Source organism: Leptonychotes weddellii, chromosome 1 (assembly GCF_054177405.1).
Source record: "Leptonychotes weddellii isolate Sample4059 chromosome 1, ASM5417740v2, whole genome shotgun sequence".
Lineage (NCBI taxonomy): Eukaryota > Metazoa > Chordata > Mammalia > Carnivora > Phocidae > Leptonychotes > Leptonychotes weddellii.
The window spans coordinates 119,244,898-119,263,762 of NC_138369.1; the positions used below are offsets into that span (position 1 = coordinate 119,244,898).

Consider the following 18,865-nt stretch of genomic DNA (forward strand, 5'->3'; position numbering starts at 1 on the left):
GTGTTTATTTATTCAGTAGAGAATCAGAGGAGAAACTGGTTTCTTAGGAGATGAGAGGGTAGGACAGGGTTGTGGTGAGGGGTAGGGGGAGATATAGATATTAATTCTCTTTTGGACTTAATGAATTTGAAATGCCTGAAAGACATGTGGAGGTTTTCTTCCATGCTTGTATCAAGTGTTGGCCGCAAGCCCAAGTACCAGAGCTGGTGAAATTGATAAGACCTAGGATCTGAAATCCTGGATTCACCACCTATTTTGCCATGATTGATTGATCATATAACCTTCCTAATTCAATTAATATATCCTAATAAAAAACATCTTCAGGGAGACACAAAATAATTTACGTGACAGATTTTTAAATCACATTTTACCACCTTCTTTTCCATTTAGGAATATTTTTTTCAAGTAAAGTTTTTAAATTTAGCTTCCTTGACGTACAATTTAAGCAGAATGTAGTTCGTCCATTTCAAGAGAAGAGTTTGACAAATGTATACAGTGTTGTGACCTCTCCTACAACCTAGATACGGAACATTTCTATGACACCAAAAAGGTCACTTTTGCAGTTTTGTAGTTAGTCCCAAACCCCAGCCCCTGGCAATTACCAATTTGCTTTCTAACACTGAAATTTTGCCTTTTCCAGAGGTCATATAAATAAAATCATATGCTTTGTAGTTTTGGGGGGCTTCTTTCACTTAAAATAATGCTTTTGAGATTTATTAGTGCTGTTGCTTATATCAATAGATTGTTCCTTTTTTTTTTTTTCTTTACGTTTTTATTTAAATTCCAGTTAGTTAACATACAGTGTATGTTACTTTCAGGTGTACAATATAGTGACCCAGCACTTCCATACAGGACCCGGTGCTCATCACAACACGTGCGCTCCTTAATCCCCACCACCTGTTTCACCCATCCCCTGCCCACCACCCCTCTGGTAACCATTAGTTTGTTCTCTAGAGTTAAGAGACGGCTTCTTGGTTTGCCTCTCTCTCTTTTATTCCCTTTGCTTGCTTGTTTTGTTTCTTAAATTCCACATATGAGTGAAATCATACGGTATTTGTCTTCTCTGACTTAGTTTACTTAACATTATACTCTAGCTCCATCTATGCCATTGCAAATGGCAAGATTTCATTCTTTTTTATGGCTGAATAATATCCCATTGTGTATATATACCATATCTTCTTCTTCCATTCATCAATCGATAGACACCTGAGCTGTATCCATAATTTGGCTGTTGTAGATAATGCTGCTATAAACATTGGAATGCATCTATCCCTTTGATTTAGTGTTTTTGTATTCTTTGGGTAAATAAATACTCAGTGGTGCAATTGCTGGGTCGTGGGATAATTCTAATTTTAACTTTTTGAGGAACCTCCAATACTGTTTTCCATTGTGGCCGCATCAGTTTGCATTCCCACCAACAGTGCAAAGGGGTTCCCCTTTCTCCACATCCTTGCCAACACCTGTTGTTTCTGTGTTGTTGATTGCAGCCATTCTGACAGGTATGAGGTGATAGCTCATTGTAGTTTTTGATTTGCATTTCCCTGATAAAAAGTGAGGTTGAGCATCTTTTCATGTGTCTCTTGGCCATCTGTATGTCTTCTTTGGAAAAATGTCTATTCATACTCCCATTTTTTAATTGGATTATTTGTTTTTTGGGTGTTGAGTTTTAAAAGTTCTTTTTGTATTTTGGATACTAACCCTTTATCAGATGTATCATTTGCAAGTATCTTCTCCCATTCCATAGGTTGCCTTTTAGTTTTATTGATTGTTTCCTTTGCTGTGCAGAAGCTTTGGGTTTTAATGTAGTCCCAGTAGTTAATTTTTGCTTTTGTTTCCCGTACCTCAGGAGACATATCTAGAAAGAAGTTGCTATGGCTGATGTCAAAGAAGTTACTGCCTGTGCTTTCCTCTAGGATTTTTACGGTTTCAGGTCTCACATTTAGGTCCTTAATCCATTTTAAATTTATTTTTGTGTATGGTGTAAGAAAGTGGTCCAGTTTCATTCTTTTGCAGGTAGCTGTTCAGTTTTCCCAACACCATTTGTTGAAGACACTGTCTTTTTCCCATTGGATATTCTTGCCCACTTTGTTGAAGATTGTGTGTTCATTTGTGGGTTTTCTATTCTGTTGCATTGATCTACATGTCTATTTTTGTGCCAGTACCATACTGTTTTGATTATAGCTTTGTAATATAACTTGAAGTCTGGAATTGTGATGCCTCTAGCTTTGCTTTTCTTTTTCAAGATTGCATTGGCTATTTGGGATCTTTTGTGGTTCCATACAAATTTTAGGATTGTTTGTTCTAGCTCTGTGAAAAATGCTGTTGGTATTTTGATAGGGATTGCATTAAATCTGTCGATTGCTTTGGATAGTAGATATTTTAAACAGTATTTGTTTTTCTAGTCCATGAGCATGGAATAACTTTCCATTTCTTTGTGTCATCTTCAGTTTCTTTGATCAGTATTTTATAGTTTTCAGAGTACAGGTCTTTCACCTCTTTCATTAGGTTTATTCCTAGGTATCTTACTGTTTTTGGTGGGGTTGATTCCTTAATTTTTCTTTCTGCTGCTTCATTATTGGTGTATAGAAATGCAGCAGATTTCTGTATGTTGATTTTGTGTCCTGCAACTTTACTGAATTCGTTTATCAGTTCTAGCAGTTTTTTGGTTGAGTCTTTAAGGTTTTCTGTATATAGTGTCATGTCATCTGCAAATAGTGACAGTTTTACTTCTTCCTTAACAATTTGGATGCCTTTTATTCCTTTTTGTTTTCTGATTGCTGTAGCCAGGACTTCCAGTACTAGGTTGAGTGAAGGAGATGAGAGTGGACATCCTCATTCCTGACCTAGAGGAAAACCTGCCAATTTTCTCCCATTTAGGATGATATTAACTCTGGATTTTTCATATATGGCCTTTTTTATGTTGAGCTATGTTTCCTCTAAACCTACTTTGTTGGGGGTTTTTATCATGAATGGATGTTGTACTTTGTCAAATGCTTTTTCTGCATCTATTAAAAGGATCTGTGGTCCTTATCCTTTCTTTTGTTAATGTGATGTATCACATTGATTGATTTGTGAATTTTGAACCAGCAACCCAGGAATAAATCCATTTGATCACAGTGAATAATTTTTTTTAATGCATTGTTGGATTTGGTTTGCTAGTATTTCACTGAGAAATTTTGCATCTGTGTTCCTCAGGAATATTGGCCTGTAGTTCTCTTTTTTGTGTGTGATGTCTTTATCTGGTTTTGGTATCAGGGTAATGCTGGCCTCATAGAATGAATTTGGAAGTTTTCCTTTTCTATTTTTTGGAATAGTTTGAGAAGACTAGGTATTAACTCTCCTTTAAATGTTTAAATAGGTATTAACTCTTCTTTAGAATTTGCCTATGAAGCCATCTGGTCCTGAATTTTTGTTTGTTGGGAGTTTTTTTTATTATTGATTAAGTTTCTTTGCTGGTTATTGGTCTATTCAAGTTTTCTATTTCTGCCTATTTCAGTTTTGGTAGTTTATAAGTTTCTAGGAATTTATCCATTTCTTCTAGGTTGTCCATTTGTTGGCATATAGTTTTTCGTAACATTCTCTTATAATTGTTTGTATTTCTGTAGTGTTGGCTGTTATTTCTCTGCTCTCATTTGTGATTTTACTTATTTGGGTCCCTTTTCTTTTTGATATGTCTGGCTAGGGGTTTATCAATTTTAATTTTTTCAGAGAATCAGCTCCTGGTTTCATTGATCTGTTCTATTGTTTTTTTTAGTTTCTATATCATTTATTTCTGCTCCAATCTTTATTATTTCCTTCCTTTTACTGTTTTGGGATTTGTTTGTTGTCCTTTTCCTAGCTCCTTTAGGTGTAAGGTTCCATTGTTTCAGATTCTTCTTGCTTTTTGAGGTGGGCCTACCATGTACTACTATGTACTTCCCTCTTAGGACCACTTTTGCTGCATCCCAAAGCTTATACTGTTGTGTTTTCCTTTTCATTTGTGTCCAGGTATTTTTTTTAAAAGATTATTTATTTATTTATTTGAGAGAGTGAGACAGCGAGCAAGGGACCACAAGCAGGGGGAGTGGGAGAGGGAGAAGCAGGTTTCCTGCAGAGCAGGGAGCCCGATGTGGGACTTGATCCCAGGACACTGGGATCATGACCTGAGCCAAAGGCAGATGCTTAACAACTGAGCCACCCAGGCGCCCCTGTGTCCATGTATTTTTTAAATTTCTTCTTTGATTTCCTGGTTCACCCATTCATTGTTGAGTCACATGTTGTTTAACCTCCATGTATTTGTGGTCTTTCGAGATATTTTCTTATGGTTGACTTCTAGTTTCATAACATTGGGGTCAGAAAAGGGGCATGGTATGATTTCAATCTTTTTGTATTTGTTGAGGCCTGTTTTGTTACCTAATATGTGATTTATTCTAGAGAATGTTCCATGTGCACTTGAAAAGAATGTGTATTCTGCTGTTTTAGTCCAACTGGTCCAGTGTGTCACTCAAAACCACTGTTTCCTTGTTGAGTTTCCGTTTAGATGATCCATCCATTGGTGTAAGTGGGGTGGTAAAGTCCCCTACTATTATTGTATTATCATTAATTTGTTCCTTTCTGTTTGTTACTAATTGTTTTATATATTTGGGTGCTACCATTTTCAGTGCATAAACATTTATGATTGGTATATCTTGTTGGATTGTTCCCTTTATTATTATGTAGTGCCCTTCTTTGTCTCTTGTTACAGTCTGTTTTAAAGCCTAGTTTGTCCAATATAAGTATTGCTATTCCAGCTTTCTTTTGACATCCATTTGCATGATAAATATTTCTCCATCTCCTCAATTTCAATCTAAAAGTGTCTTTAGGTCGGGATGCCTGGGTGACTCAGTCAGTTAAGCGTCTGCTTTCAGCTCAGGTCATGATCCCAGAGTCCTGGGATCGAGTCCCACATGGGGCTCCTTGCTTAGCAAGGGGCCTGCTTCTCCCTCTGCCTGCCTCTCTCTGATAAATAAATAAAATCTAAAAAAAATATATATATATATATTAAAAGTGTCTTTAGGTCTAAAATTAGCCCCATGTAGATGGGTCTTGTTTTCTTATCCATTCTGACACCCTGTGTCTTTTGATTGGAACGTTTAGTCCATTTACATTCAGAGTTATTATTGATAGGTATTAATTGCCATTTTATTACTTGTGGTTGTTTTGGAAGATTTTCTGTGATCCTTTCTTGTCTTTTTTTTTTTTTAAGATTTTATTTATTTATTTGACAGAGAGAGAGCGAAAGAGGGAACAGAAGCAGGGGGAGTGGGAAAGGGAGAAGCAGGCTTCCTGCCGAGTAGGGAGCCTGATACGGGGCTCGATCCCAGGACCCTGAGATCATGACCTGAGCCAAAGGCAGTCGCTTAACCAACTGAGCCACCCAGGCGCCCCTGATCCTTTCTTGTCTTTCTCTCTTTCATGTTTTGCTGGTTTTCTTTAGTGTACATTGGATTTCTTTCTCTTTATTCTTTGATGTTTATTAGTGGGTTTTGATATTGGTTACCATTAGGTTTGTATATAACCTCTTCTGCAAATAGCAGTCTATATTAAGTTGATGGTTGTTCACATTTGCACCCATTCTTTTCTCCTCTCCGCACATTTTGGGTATATGTTATTATATTTTATATCCTTTTGTGTGTGTGAGTTCCTTGACCGAGTTTTGCAGAAATATTCATGTTTACTGCTTTGTGTTTCCTGCATTTATACTGTCACTTTTGTTTTCTCCTTTCCACTCAATATTAAAGAGTCCCCTTTAATATTTTTTGCAGGGCTAGTTTAGTCATCACAAACTCTTGGTTTTTGTCAGGAAAACTCTTTATCTCCCCTTCTATTCCAAATGGTAGCCTTACTGGATAGAGCATTCTTGGCTGCAGATTTTTCCTATTCAGCATTTTGAATGTCTCGTGCTACTCTCTTCTGGCTTGCCAAGTTTCTGTTGAAAAATCTCTTTCAATGGAAAACCCTAGCCTAATGGGTTTTCCCTTGTAAGTTAATGACTTCTTTTGTTGCTTTTAAGATTTTTTCTTTATCACTATATTTTGCAACTTTAATTTCAGTATGTCTTGGTTTTGAGCTGCTTTTGTTGATTTTGATGGGAGTTCTTTCTGCCTCCTGGATCTGTATGTCTGTTCACTGCCCCAGATTAGGGAAGTTTTCAGCTATTATTTCTTCAAATAAATTTTCTGCCCCCTTTTCTCTTTCTTCTTCTAGGACTCCTGTAATATGAATGTTACTATATTTAGTAGAGTCACTGAGTTCCCTGAGTCTATTCTTGTTTTGCATAATTCTTCTTTCTCTCTTTTGTTCGGCTTCATTGCTTTCTGTTACTTTTTCTTCTAAGTCATCAATTCATTCTTCTGCTTCTTCCAGCCTGCTGTTCATTGCATCAGGTGTGTTTCTAATCTCGTTTATTGGGCTCTTCATCTTTGATTCTTTTTTTAACTCTTACATGTTTGTGGTAAGGGTCTTATTGATGTCTTCTATTCTTTTCTCAAACCCAGTGAGTATTCTTATGGTTGTTACTTTAAATTCTCCCTCAGGCATGTTACGTATATCTGTTTCAATTAGATCTCTGCCTGTGGCCTTATCTTGTTCTTTCATTTAGGATAAATTCCTCTCTTCACATTTTGTCTAAATTGCTGCTGCCTTGGGCGCCTGGATGGCTCAGTCGGTTAAGCTGCTGCCTTCAGCTCGGGTCATGATCCCAGGGTCCTGGAATTGAGCCCCACATAGGGGCTCCTGCTCAGCAGAGAGCCTGCTTCTCCCTTTCCCTCTGCCTGCTTCTCCCTTTCCCTCTGCCTGCTGCTCAGCAGAGAGCCTGCTTCTCCCTTTCCCTGCTGCCTACTTGTGCTCTGTCGCTGTCAAATAAAGAAAGAAAAAAAATCTTTAAAAAAAATAATAAATTGCTGCTGCCTTATAAGTGTTAGAAAAGCCAGTTATGTGTACTGCTCCTGAAAGTAATGGCCTTACGATGAAGAGGTCATGTAGTACCCAGGGCATGTCACTTCAGGGAATTCACCAGTGTGCACTATGTGTGCTCTGTTGTGTTCTGGCTGCACTATCCTGCAGGCCAGTCATCTGCAGAGGCTCTCCTTGCCTGCTGTGAGCAGTGTTTCATCCCTGGCCTGAATGTGGCGAGTTTTAACTAGGTGTGCTCTGATCTGCTTGTGAAATGAGACCTGTCACCACCTACACTGGAACTGAGGCCCTGCAAAACTCTCTGGTCAGGTGACAATGTGGGCGGGGGTTTATGCTGATCTTCTTGGGGAGGGGCCCACCCACTTGGGACTGAGGCAAGTGTGACTGGGAAGGGCAGTTCTCTTAGAGCACATAAGGGTGGGGCTTGGTATAAGCAAGTTAGGCAGCCAGTGTAGCACTGCACTGCTTCCTGCAGGTGGCTCTGTGTTTGTACGGAAATGGCACCAGCCAGCTCCTTTGTTCCTGAAGGGATATGTCCATGAATGTTGCCCCTCAGGGACGTGGTCAAGACTGGCAAATAATCTCCCACTGTGTGCCCCAGGCACTCTTCAGATTGCTGTTTCCATGATATCTGCCTCCAAATTGTTTGCCTGCCTTCTCTCCAGGAGTAGTGCAGTACCTTCTAGGCTCTATCCCAGCCAAGCCTGCTGACCTTTAAAATTCCAGGCTTTAAGCCCTTCTGGTTGCAAGAAGTCCTAAAATTCAGCCCCTCTCATTTTCCAAGCCAGTGGCTATGGGGAAACATTCTCCTTGTGCATTCCCCTGGGTGCTCCTTCCCTCCCCAACCCCCGCCCTTCTCTGCGACCTCCCTCCCGCCCCTTCACAGCAGCTTCAGTCCGTTGCTCCCCTAAACCACATCTCCACGCTTTATGCCTTCTTCAGTGTAGCCTCTTTTCTCCCTTTAGTGGTGGAGTTTGTTCTGTCAGTCTTCAGGTCAATTTCTGGTGTATGTAGGATGATTTGGTAGTTATCTAGTTGTATTTGTGGGACTAGGCGAGCCTAAGGTCCTTCTACTCTGTCGCCATCTTCTCCCAAACCAGGTTGTTCCTTTTTATAGCTGTGTAATTTTCCATGTTATGGATATACAGTTTGCTGATCTGTTCACCAGTAGATGGTCCTTGGAGTTGCTTTGTGTTTTAGGCTATTATTAGTGTGGACATATATTTCTGTTTCTCTTGAGTAAATCTCAAAGGATAGAATTGCTGGGTCATTTGTTAAATGTATTCTTTTACTTTGTCAGAAACTGACGGGCTGTTTTCTAAAGTGGTTCTACCATTTTACATTCCTACTAGTAGTATAGATGAGTATCAATCAGTTCCTTCATCTCACCAACACTTGCTAGCGTTGATCGTTTTAAAATTACCATTCTAAAAGATGTGTAGTGGTATCTTGTGGTTTTTATTTAATATTTTCCTTCTGACTAATGATATTAAGCATTTTTTTCATTAAAATAGATCAGTAGAGAAGATATGTTTGTCATCCATATATTCTCTGGTGAAATATCTGTTCAAATTTTTTTTTTTTTTTTAAAGGTTTTATTTATTTGAGAGAGAGAGAGCACATGAGAGGGGGGAGGGTCAGAGGGAGAAGCAGGCTCCCCGCCGAGCCGGGAGCCCGATGCGGGACTCGATCCCGGAACTCCAGGATCATGACCTGAGCCGAAGGCAGTCGCTTAACCAACTGAGCCACCCAGGCGCCCTCTGTTCAAATTTTTTTAAAGATTTTTTTTTATTTTTTATATATTTGACAGTGAGAGAGACAGCGAGAGAGGGAACACAAGCAGGGGGAGCAGCAGAGGGAGAGGGAGAAGCAGGCTTCCCGCGGGGCAGGGAGCCCGATGTGGGGCTCGATCCCAGCACCCTGGGATCACGACCTGAGCCAAAGGCAGGCGCTTAATGACTGAGCCACCCAGGTGCCCCTGTTCAAATTTTTTTTTTAATTGTGTTTATTTTCTTGCCTGGTTTTGAAAGTTCTTTACAAATTTTAAATACAAGTTCTTTGTCAGATTACATAAGCTTAGCAAATGTTTTCTACCAGTCTGGTTTGTCTTTAAAGACTAATAGTTTTGTTCTAAGATATCACTCAGAATTGACTGTTCTGGGTAATTTTTACCAGGTATACTGTAAGCCTTTTCAATGTGTCAATTCAAGTCTTTATTTCAAAAATGTTTTCTTGAGGGGCGCCTGGGTGGCTCAGTCATTAAGCGTCTGCCTTCGGCTCAGGTCATGATCCCAGGGCTCTGGGATCGAGCCCCGCATCGGGCTCCCTGCTCCATGGGAAGCCTGCTTCTCCCACTCCCCCTGCTTGTATTCCCTCTCTCGCTGTGCCTCTCTCTGTCAAATAAATAAATAAAATCTTTAAAAAAAAAAAAAAAGTTTTCTTGAATTACAGATTTAAATGCTTTTTCTGCTTCATTACTTTGTATTTCATCTTAAACTGCAGTTATTTGTATATTGTATTATCTTTATCTTCTATATTTGTCACCTTTTCTCTGATCTCTTTTACTTTATTTATATTTTATTTTCTTAGTTCTTTTCATTTATGTTTTCTATTTCTCTTACTTTACTTTTGTTCATGTCTTTTCTCCCATGGGTGGCTTGTATGCCTTTGTGCTTCACAAACTGTGTCATTCTCCATTAGGACATCTTTGCGTTATTCCTGTTACCAAGCATTGTGTAAGTAGAAGCATCTTTATGGAATGATGATGTTTTAACAGTGATGTGCCATGTTAGTGGCAGCTGTTAACTTCAACCAAAATATGTCATTATTTATATCATAATATTCATACTGTGGTATATCACCACTTAATTATGTTTATAGAAGTAAACTTTCAATGTTTCAAAGCAGTGAATATATGCTACCGAAAAGGAAAATGAATAAGAAATTCTTTTTTACTAGCTGTCACTGCTGTTCCTTTTTATACATATGTTAATTCTCCATGATTTGTGTTTTAGTTGAATAGCACTTGTATTAGCAGATAATACCTTCTATTTGTATCTGCACAGCGACATCTTACTTTGGCAAGATGGGGTGGGATAGAAGTATGTGTTTGTGTTAGTGTGTTCATGTTTGTTGTTTTTGTAAACCTGCAGAGAGAACTGAGAGACTTTCTAGTTCACCTTAGAACTAGGCAGGGTAATATTTAACTCACTTAAACATTAAAATATCTTCTATTTGAGTTTCCAGATTGAGAGTTCTTACGGTCTCCTTGGTAATTCATCTCAGCATTTTTCAACTAACTGGCAGCAAAGTAGTCTAGGTGAAGGAAGAGTTTAAAAAAAAAAAAGATTTTGTTCATTAAGTAGACAGTCGAGCATCCATTTGTTTAAAGCACTTAGTGTGTGTCAGGAAAGTAGAAGGAAGGGCATGCTAACTGGAGAACATCATGAGCATAGGTACTTGGGAGAAGTTAGGGAAGTTCAGGACCCATTTAAAGAATAGCAGTATTTTGGTTGAATGTAACCGTGATGTAGTCTTGAAAGTTCATGGCTGTGAAATTCCTTTTTTTAAATCTACTCATTTAATTTTTAATGGGACAATATATAGTTTATTTTTTTAGGAAAATAAGCAGTAAATTATTGCTATATGGATTCAAACATTTCTAAGACCCACATGTGCTAAGTGAAAACCATGGGAAAGATATTCAAATCTCTCATCATTTTTATTATTTAATAAATAATTTCATTTTAATTTTTTGGTAGTAAACACAATTCTTATTCTCATATATGCATTTTATAGGTATTAGGTATTTTCAGAATCTGATGCTGTCATTTACTTTGGTGCATGTTCTGTTCAAAATATATTTGGCTCTACTTGCCCAGGGACATAAAAGGACTATACTTGGCAGTGTTTTGAAAATAAGATACCTAGTCCTTGTATGTGTGTAGGCTTGAGGATTTTAACATTGTGACAGTTTTACCATAATTTTTAGAAAATGTCTATCATTGAACATCATTTTTTTTAGTTGTCATGGAAATGATGAAAGTTATTTTTCAGGAAAGTTAATAAACTATACTTCAGTTATTATTTCCAAATAGCATAGTTGGAATGATGGCAGAGCATGTAACATATAGTTCATCTTCTCAAACCCTTGTTCACAAATTGCCTTTTGTCATTAGTGTTTTTTCTTTTTCATTGCCTGTGAACTTTCTCAAATCACTTTTTGGTTGTATGGCAGTTGCTGTATTTTTATACTTGTTATTCATTTTTAAAGTCCCAGGATACCATGCAATAGTAAATGCTATAGCTTTCTACCTAACTTGCTAAAAGCAACTTACTATTTAAAGGTATATAAGGAAAAACCTGATGAGGAATGGTTACCTTATTTGGGATTTTACCTATTAATAAGAATTTAATATCTTGTTTCCTTCTAAAATGTGCAAATAATAATAATTTTTAAAAATTTCTTCCTGTTAGACTTTTGAAGATTTTAAAAATGACAAGCAAGCTGTAGAATATCAACAACGAATTGTGGATATTTTGTTGAAAGTAAGTATTCAGAGAATAGATGTCTTTGTATTGATGTTTGTTTGCTTGTTTGTTTTTAGGGGGGCAAGGGGCACAGGGAGAGGGATAGAGAGAATCTTAAGCAGACTCCATGCCCAGTGTGGAGCCTGACGCAGGGCTCAGTCTCATGACCCTGAGATCATGACCTGAGCCAGAATCATATACTTAACCAACTGAGCCACCCAGGTGCCCCTGTATTGATGTTTATTTTAAGAAAGTTGAATTGTTTTATAGCAAGTTCTAAAATGATCTTATTTAATGAAGCAGTGTGTTGAAATCATTTAAATTGTGATATCTTTGTCTTCTAAACCTGAATGAAATACTAATCATTCTTTAAAAAAAAATTTAATTTATCTAAGCTGTAGACTAGATAGATATAGGATATAGGGTACTGCTGTGAAATGCATATTGTGGTAGTTGCTATATTGGTATGATTATGTGAAATAATAGTGACTAACTTCAGAATCCTTTGAGAAAATAATTAATGTGAAGAATCTTCATACCAGCATTGCTGTGTTGCTAAGGTGGTGCTCTCATTTGACTGGGGCACTAAGATGATAGGTACAACTTCAGAATGATTAGAGGCACACAGAGAGGATCATCTCAGTTTAAATCTAACTAGATTCAGTCCAAAGTTATTTTGAGATCCACTCTGCTGCTAATGAATGAATGCAGAGACAGATTCTTTTCCTTTCCATCTGCACAGCTTGGATAAGGCCAGTTTCTTCTTGTAGTTGAAATCTTAGAATCTTGTCCATTTGGCTGTGAAATGGAGATTTCTTCCTCTTAGCGAGTTTTAGATTATTTTGGACAAGAGACCAAAATTAAAATGTTCTCTAATTATGTATGACATTAATGCATTACATTTATAATAGTTCTTTATAATTTTAAAGCACATTTATATACCTTATTTGAGCTGTTTATTGACGTTTTAAGATAGGCAGTGATGAGTATGAGAATAGGATCGCTAAGTCCCCGAATAATGCCAGTTTGATCCAGGTAGGTGGTGTGGAGAATTTTTACTTGGATTTTCTAAATGGTCTCTCTATACCTAATCTTGTCCTCCTTTAATTTGTGATCTTGCCTTTCTTTTATTCTTCTGTGGCTACCTATTGGATCAGTTGGAATTAAGTTCTGCTGTGAGAGAGATTCAAAATAACAATAGTTTAATTATGAAGGGAATTTATTTTTCTCATAAAAGTCTGGAGGTCAGCAACCTGTTCTAGTAGAGTGGCTTCACAAATTTATCAGGGATGCAGATGCCTTCTGCTTTAACTGTTGTTATTCTTAGTATATGGTTCCTGTCTTTTGGTCCAAAATACCTTCTTGGGCTCCAGCCATCACCTCGACATTCTAGCCAGTCTGAATGCAGAAAGAGATGAAGAAGAGAGTTCCCTCTCTTTAAGAAGACTTTTTAGAAGTTGTATACTACAAAAAAAAAAAAAGAAGTTGTATACTACAATTCAGCTTATAACATGTTGATCAGAACTTAGATATATTGCTTCTCAGCTGTTAAGAGAGACTGAGAAATGTACTCTTTATTATGGGTGACCATGTGTTTAGCCTAAAATGAGGAGTTCTAAGTTAGGAGGGAAGAGCAGATGTTGGAGCACAAGTACTAGTTTCTGCCATACTCATGTAAAGTTGTTGAACATGACATCCAAGATCCTTCTGTATTTTCTGGTCCCCGATTACTTCTCTATAACTGCTCTCCTCTCCTACCCCTAACACACCCCCTGTGGCACACACACCCTCTGTATTACGAGCTTCTCAACCATATTAAATTATTGCAATTCACCGAATTGTCTTACGTCATCTTTATGTCTTATGTTCTTTGTGTGCGTTTTCTTTCATCCTGTCATGCCTTTCTTTCCCTTTCTCTGCCTGGCAAATTCCTAACCATTTTCCAAGACATAACTCAAATATCATCCATGAGAAACTCTTTTAGAATCCTTTCCACACTTTCAGTTTGATTAGTTGCCCCTTCTCCATGTTCATACAACACTTCATGCTACACATGGCACACTGTATGGAAATTGTTTACATGTTTATTTTCCTGCCTGCAGTTTCCTGTAAGCAGAGACTGTGAGGATTTTTGTGTGTGTGTCATTGTTTTAACATGACCAGAATATGTCCAGCACAGTGCCTGCGTGCTGGTATTTCCTATTTCTCTTCTTTATCCATTCATCTATTGATGGAGTTTAAGCTGCTTCCATGTCTTGGCCATTGTAAGTCATGCTGCAGTAAACATAGGGGTGCATATATCTTTCTGAATTAGGGTTTTTGTTTTCTTCAGATAAATACTTAGAGATGGAATTCCTGGATCACACTTTTTTAAATTTTTTGAGGAACCGCCATATTGTTTTCCACAGTGGCTGCACCAATTACATTCCCACCCATAGTGCATGAGTCTTTCCTTTTATCCACATCCTTGCTTAACACTTGCTATTTCTTGTCTTTCTGATACTAGCCATTCTGACGGGTGTGAGGTGGTACATCATTGTGGTCTTGACTTGCATTTCCCCAATGATTAGTGATGTTGAACATCTTTTCCTGTGCCTTCAGGTTACCTTACTTTTAAACCCCAGAACGACTCCTTTCTTTCTGTGTCGGTAGGCAGCTTTTTGGTAGGGTTACTTAAATGTAATTTAAATTTAACTTTAGAAGGATTCTCTTTTAAGAATTCCAGAGGGAAGCATGTTTAATATTTCTTTGAAAGCCACCTCTGGCAATTCAGTTCTCATACAGATTGTGCCTAGAAATATGCCAAAAATCACTAAAATGTTTTCCTTTCAGAATATGAAAGTAGTTTGTGCTCCTTCTCTAAAATGGCATCGAACTCAATTGTTGCACCGCCTATAAAAGAATCTTTTCATGAGTCTTTTTTTTTTTTTTTTTTTAAAGATTTTATTTATTTATTTGAGACAGAGAATGAGATAGAGCATGAGAGGGTCAGAGGGAGAAGCAGACTCCCTGCCGAGCAGGGAGCCCGATGTGGGACTCGATCCCGGGACTCCAGGATCATGACCTGAGCCGAAGGCAGTCGCTTAACCAACTGAGCCACCCAGGCGCCCCGAATCTTTTCATGAGTCTTTAGTAATGAGGCTTCCCACCACCTTTCTAATGATACAATTTTGTGTCAAACCAGATGGTATATTGAATAAATGGTCTCTTTTGCTCACCAGGTTATGGTGGAGAATTCCGATTTTACTCCCTCACAAGTAGGGTGTCTCTTTACATTCCTTGCCCGGCAGCTTGCAAAGCCAGACAATACATTGTTTGTAAACAGAACCCTTTTTGATCAGGTGAGTGTCTTTAATGATGAGAATTGTTTTCATTATGTTTACTGTTCATAGAAAAATTGACTGGACTGTACATTTTTTTAATATAATAGCCTAGTGGCTAAATATCTTATCAGGTAGGAGCCTGTTCTGGTTTTAATTTGGATTAAATTAGTTGGTTTTTTTTTTTAACGTTGTGTCTGGATAGTATGATTTTGCCTAGTAACTTGCTATCTTGGGAGTGTGGCTTGTAGAGATTGGCTTATAGAAATTTTTTTCTCTGTTATTCTGTTGCTCTAAATCGCCTAGAATTGTTTGCTCAAGAATTTTTGAATTTAAAAGTCACGCATCCCATTGGTAGCATGTCTATGATGTTGATCATCTGGAAGAGAGATCACTATTAGAAAGACTGAATTTCCTTATAAATGACTTTGACTCTGAAGGTATCTCCTAATCCCAGTTAAATATCTTCTATATATCCACAGGTGGCAAAGAAAACCCTTTTTATCTGGAGAAAGTTACCAGTAATGACTAGCATTTATTGAGCATTTCATAATACCAGGTTCTGTTCCAGGGTTTTTTTGTTTTGTCCTGAAGATTTTATTTATTCATTTGAGAGAGAGAAAGAGCACAAGCAGGGGAAGTGGCAGAGGGAGAGGTAGCGGCAGGCTCCTGGCTGAGCAGGGAGCCCGATGCGGGGCTTGATCCCGGGATCATGACCTGAGCCAAAAACAGACGCCTAACTGACTGAGCCCCCCGAGCGCCCCCGTTCCAGGGTTTTATATGTATGTGTTAACTCATCGCCATTGTAATGGTAGTCCTGAGATTGGTATAGTTGTTACGCTCGATTATGCAGATGAGGAAACTAAAGCCTACAGAGGTTATGTCACTCATCCAAGTCCCTACCTAATAAGTGTTATTAGCGATAAGTGTTGTTATTAAGTGTTAATGAGGTTAAGACTCAAATTCAAGTGGCCTGACTCTATAAAGTCCATGCTTTGCTCGGTCCTTGGTATCAGGGATCTTAAGGTTAAGGTGTGCGGACAGCACTGTCTTCCTGCCATGTTTCGGAACAGTAATGATAAGACAGATACATATTAAGTTGTTAACATACTTGAGCCAGCTGTGCCATGGAATAGGCCAGTCAGTGAGGAAGATACCATATATCTGTGGTGTCTGTTATGGCCCAGTGTGAATGAATTGATGATATTGAAAGGGTAGTTATTATTGTTTTCATGACTACAGTGTTATGGCATCCATGTTAATATCCAACAAAGAAAATACCTTTTCTTTGACCAGGTCCTTGAATTCCTCTGTAGTCCTGATGATGACTCCCGACACTCTGAAAGACAGCAGGTATGAACTACTGGAACTCTGCTTGCTAAAGGATGGGAAAGAGGACAGAATAAGCTAGAAAGAACGCTTCTGTGCTAGACCTCATGAAACGTAAGGGAAAGTAACTTGTGCCAAACTCTAATACTCAGCTAGATAGTGGCAACCAGGAAATAGTGTGGATGGTTGTTAGAGGTACCTTTGTAAAGAATTTATATCAGACTAAATTCCTAGGCAGGCTGGACCTGTCTTGCATCCAGCATGACACCAAAGAGAGTTACTCATCCTTCTCCATGAAGTAGCAGCAGTTGACACCTGTTGTGTCCTTTCTCCCCCGGCCGTTTATCTGATACCCACTCCTAGCTGCTATGGCTTTGAACCAGAAAGGCTGCAGGATCCCCTTCAACTTTAAGGAGTGTTCTGTAGCCCCCCTGCATTAGGGTAAACATTGCTGGGGACTAGAATCCATCTGTCCCTCCACTAATCGCTGTGAGATTGTAACTGATTACCACTTCTTTCTACTTAGGCCACTTTCTTGAGCGTCTCTTGCAGGAGTACGATTCCTTCAAAGCTTACCTACTATAACTGTGAGCATTAAGAGAGCCTATTTAACATTGATGGCCAGAGTTTGTCAGATAAGCAAGCTACAAAATAGAAGTACTTTGAGAGCTACGCTGGTGTTTTTTTATGGTAATAGTGCTCAACAGCTGCAAGGTTGAGACTCAAAGAACATAGGATAGCAACAGTGACCCTTTTCTCTGCACAGCTGTGGCCCAGTGACTGCTGCAGACTAACTTGGGGCGAGAACAGCTGTTAAATTTTGGTTATCTCAAATTATATTGAATACAGATAATGTGGACCCCTCACTTTGCCCCTGTTTCTCTCGTGGCAGGAAAAGTGAATCATGGGCTGCATGGTGTTTATATAAAATGATAAACACTTTTAATATAAATAATTAAACAGAAATAAAAATCAAATCTAAACATAAAAGTCAAACTTTGAAAAGTAATCCTCGTATAGTAATGCTCTGTTTTTGGAAGTCCCCTTTGAGACTAGGTTTTTTTCTCAACTCATTTGAGAAATACAGAAAACTGATGCAGTAAATTGCTCAAATGCATAACTAAAATTAGAACCCACTTCCATCCCTTCTAATCCAGCACTCATGTATCATGTGTTATATATAAAAATTTGTGTCTGCAGTGTTTTTGAGTGTTTTCTGATGGTATGCTGCTAAAATTTTACAACTGCTTCCCCAGGTGTAGTTCTGATACGAATGTTGGTTGATATTTTCAGTATTTAAATGAATAAGATGAAGGCACAACAGTGAAAGCATGACAGAACCTCACACATTCATCAGTGAAGTGACTTCTGTGCTCAATCAGTTCTTGAATACTAGAAAAATAATTCCTTAGTTTTTTGTGCTATTCACAGTATAATGACTATGACATGCACACTTTTAAATTTGATTGCCTATTTTCATCACTCTCTTACCCAGGGATTGCAATTTTTTTTTTTTTGTAAAGGGCCAAAGAGTAAACATTGTAGGCTTTGTGGGGCACATGGGCTCTGTGTCACGTACTCTTCTTTTTATTTGTTTTACACCCCTTTAAAAATACAGCAACACTTGATTTTTACAGCATTTGCTAATTTCCATAGTGTAAGTACTCCCCTCATGGCTGATTTCAGCCTACCAACATGATGTTACTAAACATAGAACTGGGAAGAGATGCCACACCCTTATATAATATTTCCACCCTACAGATGCAGTGACTAACCTCAAGAGCATACATAGTAAAATGTAGTAAAATAATTAGGAAGTGGTGAGTTTTGCATATTAATTACTTTTTTAAATTTTAATTATTATTTAACAATTGCTGTGCTCAACAACTGGCTTACACAATTCCTGAAAATGTAACAGTCAGCTCTGTTCAGTTGGTAAGACTGGCTTCAGCAATGACATTTCTATTATGGTATTCCAAACTGAGGCTCCCAATAGATGGGTTCACTCCATAGTTCTATATAACAGTACATTATAGTGCTCAAAATGGACTGAATTAGGGTTCTGAAAAGTAAAGTATGGATAGGTTTCATTTCTTCTCCCCCTTTTTGTCTTTCTTTAACTTGAAAGTAATCAGTTTCCTGTGTTAGAAAAATACTTTGTTAAATGGTTTCCTGAAGTTCTGGAAGGGGCATATTACTTTGGATCTTGAACTTAAATATAAGAGAAAGCTTCCTCAATTGTTCTAGTGACTATGTAATGATTCTGTTATCTTTTGAGGTTTATTTAAAAATATTGATGATTCAGTCTCAACATCCTAACCACTTTTTTATTCATCTGCTTGTTGTGGTAAAAATTAATTATATGAACCCCAGTGTTTTTGTTTATTTTTATGGTAAAATATATATACCATAAAATTTATTTTAACCATTTTAAGTGTATATTTCAGTGGCTTTAAGTATATCTCATTGTTGGGCAACCATCATCACCATCCATCTTCAGACCTTTATCTTCCTGAATTGAGACTCTCTACCCATTAAACAATAAATCCCCATTGCCACCTTCCTCAGCCCCTGACAACTACCATTCTACTTTCTGTCTCTGTGAATTTGACTACTTTGGGTTCTTCATATAAATGGAATCAAGCTGTATTTGTCCTTTTGTGACTGGCTTATTTTACTATTATGTTTTTAAGGTTCATCCATGTTATAGCATGTGTCAGAATTTCATTCCCTTCTAAGGCTGAATAATATTC

General features: G+C 37.9%; 1 protein-coding gene across 6 annotated transcripts in view; it reads left to right on the forward strand.

Annotated features, from left to right (window-relative positions):
- Positions 1 to 18,865, forward strand: part of VPS8 (VPS8 subunit of CORVET complex) — a 244,539-nt gene that overhangs the window by 115,455 nt on the left and 110,219 nt on the right. For all 6 annotated transcript variants that reach the window (XM_081830850.1, XM_081830876.1, XM_081830874.1 and 3 more), the window contains 3 exons: positions 11,410 to 11,481; positions 14,685 to 14,804; positions 16,080 to 16,136. In XM_081830850.1, coding sequence (XP_081686976.1) covers positions 11,410 to 11,481; positions 14,685 to 14,804; positions 16,080 to 16,136 — 249 coding nt within the window. The remainder of the gene's footprint in view (positions 1 to 11,409; positions 11,482 to 14,684; positions 14,805 to 16,079; positions 16,137 to 18,865) is intronic.